Consider the following 8,002-nt stretch of genomic DNA (forward strand, 5'->3'; position numbering starts at 1 on the left):
CCTCTAAGGCTCATTCTCGGCGTCCTGGACCAGCCCCATGCGGCGGCGTCTCAATGGCAGCAGTGGTGGGTAACCCGAGACTTCCCTCACCTGTGATGGATCGCTGGCTGTGGGGACCTATGCCGTCTGCAGAGGAGGAAGCACTAATGGTGGCTGAGCTGCTGGGATGCCAACCCCTTGCTGGCTCTTCTGCCACAAAGGAGAGGGTCATGAGTGCTCTAACACAGGCTGAATGCGCCCACTTCGCCACCCACATTTCTTGGAAATTAGCTGCTCTGGTGCTCACCCCAAACCCTGAGGCTGTGCCTGGGGGAGCAAGCGCCAATGTGGGAGTGGGAACAGTGGGAAGAGGTGCAGGGGGGAGAGCAGGCAGCAGTGGCCGAGGCAGAAAGGGCTCCACTGGAAGTGGCTACACCATCCCAGAGTCTCTCCACATGCAGGATGACAGCAGTGATGTGGAGAGCATCTGTGACAGCCCGCCCCTTCAGGAGTTCCTGCTTACAGCTGCAGATATTTTGGATCTGAGGTTGCCCGTCAAGCTGGTTGTGCTGGGGTAGGTAGACTGGCAAAGCGATACAACTAAATAGTGATTTTTTTTTTAATGTAGATTTAAAGTCATTAAAAAAACCATGAGATTAACCATATTGAAGATCTGAATTCAAAATTGATTGACTGACATGAAATTCATTAAACACACAAATGTACTTAAAATGTACATCATGATTTATTTGATAAGCACAGGGTAGAATACCAAATTTCAAGCTTGACATTTTAGTTTTACAGTTTTCACATTTGAGCCTTGTCTTTTCGTGGCTGCAGGTCATACCAAGAGTCCAGCAGCAAGGTCACAGCAGATGGTGTTGTGGGACTGACTAGAGCTTTCCTGGCTGCTGGGGCTCAGTGTGTACTTGTGTCCTTGTGGCCTGTCCCAGTTGCTGCCTCCAAGGTTTTTGTCCATGCCTTCTATTCCGCCCTTCTCAACGGGACCAAAGCTAGTGCGGCACTGGCAGATGCCATGAAGACTGTCCAGAGCAGCAAGCAGTACTCACACCCTTCCAACTGGGCAGGTCAGGGATGAAATTCCTTTATGCATTATTTCAACATTAGTAATAAACAAAGTAGTTAAAAGAAGATCGCTGTGAAACTGAGCTCTTCTTACTTTATTTCTTTTTTTCAGGATACATGCTGATTGGCAATGATGTGAAGCTTAACAGCCCATCTTCCCTAATTGGCCAAGCTTTAGCTGAGATTCTACAGTATCCAGATCGGGCTCGCGATGCTCTGAGGGTTTTACTTCACTTGGTGAGACACACACCGTTACTTATTTTACAAGATGTCACAGTCAGCACTGCTCAAAAACACTGATGGTGCATTGCTGTGCTCACTGCAGGTGGAAAAGTCTCTTCAGAGGATACAGAATGGCCAGCGTAATTCCATGTATACATCCCAGCAGAGTGTGGAGAACAAAGTAGGGGGTGTCCCTGGTTGGCAGGCTCTGCTGACAGCTGTGGGCTTCCGTCTTGACTCTGCAGGCACCGGTATCCCCGCTGCTGTCTTCTTTCCCACTGCTGACCCAGGAGACAGGCTTCAGCAGTGCAGCACCACCTTACAGTCACTGCTGGGTATGTAGACAATGTAGCTATTTAAAACAAACCAAGTTGTTTACAATGTGCCCAAGGTTATGGATTTATAAATACTAGCAAATCCCTGTGCTACGACAACTTATCTGGCTTATAATGTTGGGAAATTGAACATTTCTCATTGAATAAAGTTAAAGGTTTAAATACTGTTTGTATTTGATATTGTTTGTCTTTGCTATAATGCTGCCATCATTATGATGCTAAGCTTCTGTTACACAGCAGCACTGATTCCTACCTGATTCAACATTTTGTTTTTTAAATGACAACAACAACCAAAACATTGCCATAACATTTTGATGTCAAATAATCCAATTAAATGAGAAAACACAATTTATTTACTAAAAAATGCACATGAAGATTACTCTAAATCCTGGGAGCATTTAGTGTTAAGCTTGTCACTAAACATAGCTTATTATAGCCCCAACAGGAGTTGCAAGGTCGTTGTCGTGCTGCAGGATGAGTTTGAGACCAGGGCCCGTATCCCTAAAGATTCTGAGAATCCTCTCAGAGAGCTCCTAACTTAACCTAAAAATTCCTTGCCAGGAGTTTTAGCTTAGAAGTGATTCCAGAACATTTTCAGTGAACTCTGAGCAAGGAATGGATGGAAAATCCTATCTTAGTGAGGAGGTGTGGTTGACCCCGTTGCTAGGTATGAGTCATCATTTCAAAAGCCGTGATTGGTTGATCCTACAAGTTTGATGGAAATGAGCTTTTGGTGATAATGAGCAAAGGATGTACCCTCAAATCAATAAACATATTATATACTCTAATCTTATGCTGACTGTAATTGTAAATAATATTTCACATTCAAGAAAATATCTGGAAAATGAATAGTAAGCTGTAGGGGTTATAGCCATTAGAATCTAAAATATGTGAAAACTTAAACTCATTACACCCTGTTCAAATAATGATTCGTGTCTTATTTGCTCATATTAATATCCTAGCTGGCATATTTTGTACTTTCACTCCCATATGGACCCCGTTGAAAACAAGATGGCCTATCTCAAGAGGCTGTCCTTAATGAAGTAGAAATCACAACGTTACAAGTCCAGTGTGGTCTTAACGAGGGTAACACGGCTCAGCTTTTAGCAGTGTCTGTGATTGAAGACCCAAGTCATCACTGCTGCATTGTTGCATTTTCCCGGTTGCCAAATACCTCGGGGTTGTGATTACTTTCGTCTCCGGTGTAATAGCGTTGTGGCGTCGAGTTGGTGAAGTAATTGCATCTCTAAGGAGATCCACCACAAACATGATTCCTGCACGATCCAATCTGTAGCATCTCAATAATTCCCTGTCATCCAGTGTTTGCAGGACATCTCTCCTGCCTCTTCTGTTGGCCATTTTGTGCAGCTGCTTAGGGGAACTCCTAAGCCACTAAAAGTCCTCTTCCCTGCTCTTAGCAGATCTCGCCTTAGGAGCCCTTTTAAGCGCTAGGAATCTTGAGGAATAGCTTTTATATTAACTGGGATTGTCGTGTCACTTTTAGGGGAAATTCTAAGAAAACGTCATGACTCTGAGAATTTTCTTAGAATTTGGCCGCTAGGAGCCACTTTTTGCACAAAGATTCTTTAGGGATACGGGCCCAGGACACCTTCCTGGCATCACTCTGATAGAATCTCAGAACATTTTAACACAATTTATCTTTGCGCCATTTCATTGATCTATGTATCGCCCCATGTTTAGCACTTTTTTTTACCACTACCATTTAAACCAGTGTGCCTTGTTAATGAATGATGAAGAACTTCCTTTGATCCAATCCCTTAGGTCTGCCACCGCCAGCTCTGCAAGCTTTGTGCAAACTCATTACAGCTTCAGAGGCAGGAGAGCAGCTCATCAACCGGGTAGGTCCCTGCAGCTCTGAACAAATGCTGTTGAGTTTTGCACCCAGTACCCACTGGTCTTTGGTTCAAATGACAAATACCATTCCTGTTACTTAGAGTTAAAAAGCATTGTAGCAGTCCCCTTTCACTTTCTTTGAAACTTTGCCACACCTTTGTATTATAAGTGCGTTGCTAGAAGAAGCATATCAGTGATTTTATCACTGTGTAATTTGGTAATGTCAGGACTGGATACGCTCTAATGAACTGGCAACTCAAGCTGGAGCTTAATCTGCATTGAAATGCAGCACTGAATTCTAACTAGTTGCCCAAAGTCTTAACTACAGTCTGAGTTCTGTTCTCTTCCTCCCCAAGCTTACAACACCTGAGAATTAATCTGGGACTGACGTAGTTTATCCCTGTTTACGTGTAACATGTGGCTGTCACATGCTTAAAGTCATCAAGTTAGTTTGTGATTGGCAATTTTCATAGCCTCAAAATGTAAGTGTGTGTGTCTCAGTGGAAACACTTGATCTAATCTATATATGCTGCAAGCAATAAACTTTAATCTGTTAAACCACTAATGTTACTTGTTGCTGTACCCTCTTGTTGCCATAAATCCTTGTACTTTACTCTTTTTCTTTTTCTTCCTTTTCTTTTTTTTTTTTTGCGAATGGCCTGTGTGCATGCCATTAAACACCTGTTTTCTCTCCCCTGCTCCTAACGTGTGGTCTGAAGGCTGTTAAAAATATGGTGGCGATGGTAAGTGTGCATTCACTACCAGCACTCCATCCCATAGCTATCTTGTTAAATCACTCTTTACTGTCTGTTCTGCTAAACTCTCTTTGTATTGGCGAAAATGCATGTTGTTTTTCCTCTCCACATGCAAAGTTTACTGTCTTGTGTTGTTCATAGTTTTTCCTTTGCTAGTTTTCAGTCAAATCTAAGGGATTTGGGGGTATATAAGATTTAAAACTTGGGTTTGGTTCAGGTCAAAGGAATGTTTCAGGGTGGAAGCAGGGGTAAATCTGTGATGTAAAAAACCCTTTCTCAATCGTGTCGGGTGGAACGAGAAGAAGGGGTTTCTGCACAGTTGCGTCAAGTTGACAAAGATGTCTCTGTTCAAAGCAAAGTAATCCCCAAACAAAACACGTAAGTGTGCTCTCGGGCCGCGTGTTAAACCCTACAAAGCCCAAACCCTTCCAGCTCAGCTTACCTACAGTTATTTTATTGCCAAGATTGCTCGTGCACTGGGCTCAGACATATTTTTTTAGGACACAGGCTTATACAAGATACATGAATATGTTTTAATTGGACGACTTAAAGAGAAGAAAATGAAATCATTATTAAAAGGAAGAAGCTGTATAATTTTTTCACTTGGGTTATTTAAGTTACTGATGCAACGCTTTGATCACCCAGTTCACTTTTAAGCCGTTAATTACATCTCCACTACTTTATTGTAATGTTGTCCCCTGTCTCTTTCAGCTCCACCAGGTGCTAGTCCAACTACAGACAGGAGAGAAAGAACAGGATTTCTCCCTGCTGCCCATTCAGGTGTCCATTAGTGTGCAGCTATGGAGACTCCCAGGATGCCATGAATTTCTGGCTGCTCTTGGTTAGTCATCTATTATGTAAAAAAAAAAAAGTCCCTATCCTATTGTCTACCATATGTCTATTTAAGTTACAGCTGTTGTCCTGTTTTGCATGTGCAGGGTTTGACTTATGTGAGGTAGGCCAAGAAGAAGTAGTACTGAAGACAGGCAAGCTAGCCAACCGCCGCACCTTGCACTTTGCTCTCCAGTCTCTGCTGGCACTCTTTGGTAAGTAAATGTATTTTTTTGCTTATGCACTTTCATTCTTTGCTGATTGTTGTTGAGCTCCTAACTTGATTCCCTGTACACTGGAATCTGAACTGTGCATTGGCACTTTTTAACAGCCCGTTTTTATCCTGTGTTTATCTCATGTCACATTTTTCATCATCTCTTTTCTTTTATGTTCAGACTCCACAGAACTGCCCAAACGCTTGAGCCTGGACAGCTCATCCTCCCTTGAGTCCCTAGCTTCAGCCCAGTCTGTGTCAAACCCCCTGCCCATGGGATACTCAAGCCTTCCCTTCTCTCCTCCTTGCCTGGACAATCAAGTATCTGATGCCATTTCTGTTTATAGCCTTAGCTCTGTAGCCTCCTCTATGAGCTTTGCTTCCAAGTCAGACTGTGATTTCCTTGCTCATCGGCAGCGCGGTGGGGTCACAGCACACTACTCGGTCCACAAACACCCTCATGTTCCTCGCAGCCGCTCGTCTCCCCATGGAGCAGCTGCTGCAGTGGCGGGAGCCCGCGGAGATGAGGAGGAATATGAGGGCTTTTCCATTATCAGCAGTGAGCCCCTGGGAAGTCATTGTGACTCTCTGCCTTTGCCACCAGGCCACAGCCAGCGCCACCACCGGGGAGGCAGGGGTGTCGTCGGTGGCTCCAGCACAGGAACGGGGAGAGGGTACACTGTTTCTGTATCATCGAGGGGCAGTGTCAGCACCCCAACATCTCCCGTCAAAACAAACCTGGTGCCCAGCCCAAACTCACCGTTTCAGAAAGTCGGTAAGGTGAGCAGCTCAGATACAGGAGAATCTGACCAGTCCAGTACTGAGACGGACAGCACTGTCAAGTCTCAGGAAGAAAAAACTGTCCCTCTAGATCCTCAGGAACTGGCCCAGAAGATTCTGGAAGAGACTCACAGCCATTTGCGTGCTGTGGGTAGTCTTCAGAGGGCTGGTGCAGAGGCCGGGACAGCTGGAGGAACCTCAGCACGGAGTAGCGCATTCCGCTCTTCTGAAACTAGTGCGTTCAGCCGTCCTAACAGCGGCGCTAGTGGTCGAGCTCAGTCTTCCCCAAGACCCAAACCTCCCTCCCGATCTTCTTCACTGCAGAAGATAAGCTCTGGCTACAATAGCCCTGCGGTCTCTGAGTCTTCCCAAAAGGAGGGCAGCCATCCTTCACCCACTTCAGACACTCACGCACAGTTCAAATTAAAGTACCCGAGCTCCCCGTACAGTGGCCACATCTCTCGTTCCCCGAGCAACGTGTCTCCCAGTTCTGGTCACCAGTCCCCTGCTGGTAGTGCTCCATCTCCTGCTCTTTCCTACTCCTCTACAGGCTCTGCCTGCTCTACATCAGCTGACACGGCGGATTTGGATCGACTAAGAAGAGGGGTCATTGATGAAAAAGTACAAGCTATCCACAATCTGAAGACCTTTTGGGCTAATGCTGCGGCCCAACAACAGCAACATCTAGGTCCTGTCAAAGCTGTCCACAGCACACCCGGTCCTCTCGCCTCTGCCAGCAGAGATGTACTAAGTCTTCTGAACCTCTCCCCGCGCCACTGCTCCCCTAACGACACCCAAGACAGCCTGGAGCTGCGGGAGCTGGGGCTGCAGTCACTGGATAGGGGTAGCAAGAACTCTTCCAATGGACATCACTGTTCCAACCCCAGAAAAGTGGCCCCATCACCTACTATTTCCACTAGCAGTAGCCCTGGTGCTCGTTCTATCCGACTACCTGCTGGCAATGGATACAAGTTCCTGTCACCTGGAAGATTTTTCCCTTCCTCTAAATGCTGAGACATTTAAAACGGTCCAATACTTTTATCTATCATTTACTATCCTGGGTGCTGGAGGGGTAGGGCACTTTTTGGGGACCGCCATTGGTCCATCAAGGTTGACTGACAGCGAGAAGGATTTCTTTGGTTGTGAGTTTGATTCTGCAGAGGCACATGAGTGCTTTAGAGAGCGTCTAGTCTTTGTGCCCATAACACTGTAAATGGCAATGAAAAAAACTCAACGACCTGATACTGTGTTTGTGTGTAACTGTGTGTCAGGTAGATGTAAATGCCATTTGGTATTTTTTCCCCCAAAAAACGTTGCTGTTCGTGTGGGCCAAGATGCAACAGCTATGACTGATTTCTTCCTTTTTTTTTGTTTTGTTTTTAAATTTAATGGTTATTGTTATTGTTTGTTATTGTTATTAATATAATAATTATTATTATGTTTTGTAAATTAATTCCAGTGTTTCACAATCAGTATTAAGCGTTTTTATATGATTAAAAAGTGAACAAACCTGTACCATGTAAAGATGGATAGAGTGGAGAAAAAGATTTAATATTTTTTATTGAAATCAAAAGGGCATTTTGCCTGATTTCTTTGTGAATTGAGTGTCTGCTCTGAAGCATGGATTCTCTTGCTATTCAGTGTTAAGTACCATGTATGACTTTTTAGCCCATGATTTTTTTAGATTAAACATGAAAGTTTCATGACAACCATCTGTCATTTATCAGTAAACTGTTTCAATAAAGCATCATGTTTGCTTTCTTGTATTCTTGACATTATTCTTTTGTGTGGCTTCATACATCTATAGAGACCTTATTCCAGTTCAAGTTGGGACGGCTGTCGCAAAAAGAGAAATGATTAGCATATCATTTAAATCTTATATTTACTTGAATATAGTACAAATATAACATGGCTAAAGCTGAAAGTAATATGAACAATATAATGAG

At 44.2% G+C, this 8,002-nt stretch overlaps 1 protein-coding gene across 3 annotated transcripts in view; it reads left to right on the forward strand.

The window, feature by feature from the left end:
* LOC146696726 (tetratricopeptide repeat protein 28-like) overlaps nucleotides 1–7,822 on the forward strand; it is a 201,123-nt gene extending 193,301 nt beyond the window's left edge. For 2 of the 3 annotated variants that reach the window (XM_085474980.1, XM_085474982.1), the window contains 9 exons: nucleotides 9–553; nucleotides 820–1,067; nucleotides 1,178–1,302; nucleotides 1,391–1,622; nucleotides 3,405–3,481; nucleotides 4,196–4,219; nucleotides 4,943–5,072; nucleotides 5,170–5,277; nucleotides 5,458–7,822. In XM_085474980.1, the coding sequence (XP_085331106.1) occupies nucleotides 9–553; nucleotides 820–1,067; nucleotides 1,178–1,302; nucleotides 1,391–1,622; nucleotides 3,405–3,481; nucleotides 4,196–4,219; nucleotides 4,943–5,072; nucleotides 5,170–5,277; nucleotides 5,458–7,070 (3,102 nt within the window). In that variant the 3' untranslated portion in view covers nucleotides 7,071–7,822. The remainder of the gene's footprint in view (nucleotides 1–8; nucleotides 554–819; nucleotides 1,068–1,177; nucleotides 1,303–1,390; nucleotides 1,623–3,404; nucleotides 3,482–4,195; nucleotides 4,220–4,942; nucleotides 5,073–5,169; nucleotides 5,278–5,457) is intronic. The other variant, XM_085474981.1, reaches the window with a different exon arrangement.
* Nucleotides 7,823–8,002: the final 180 nt, after the last annotated feature.

The sequence above is a fragment of the Copadichromis virginalis genome, linkage group LG12 (assembly GCF_057382275.1).
Source record: "Copadichromis virginalis isolate Kocher_CV1m ecotype Utaka linkage group LG12, C_Virginalis_male_GT1.1, whole genome shotgun sequence".
Taxonomy (NCBI): Eukaryota; Metazoa; Chordata; class Actinopteri; order Cichliformes; family Cichlidae; genus Copadichromis; species Copadichromis virginalis.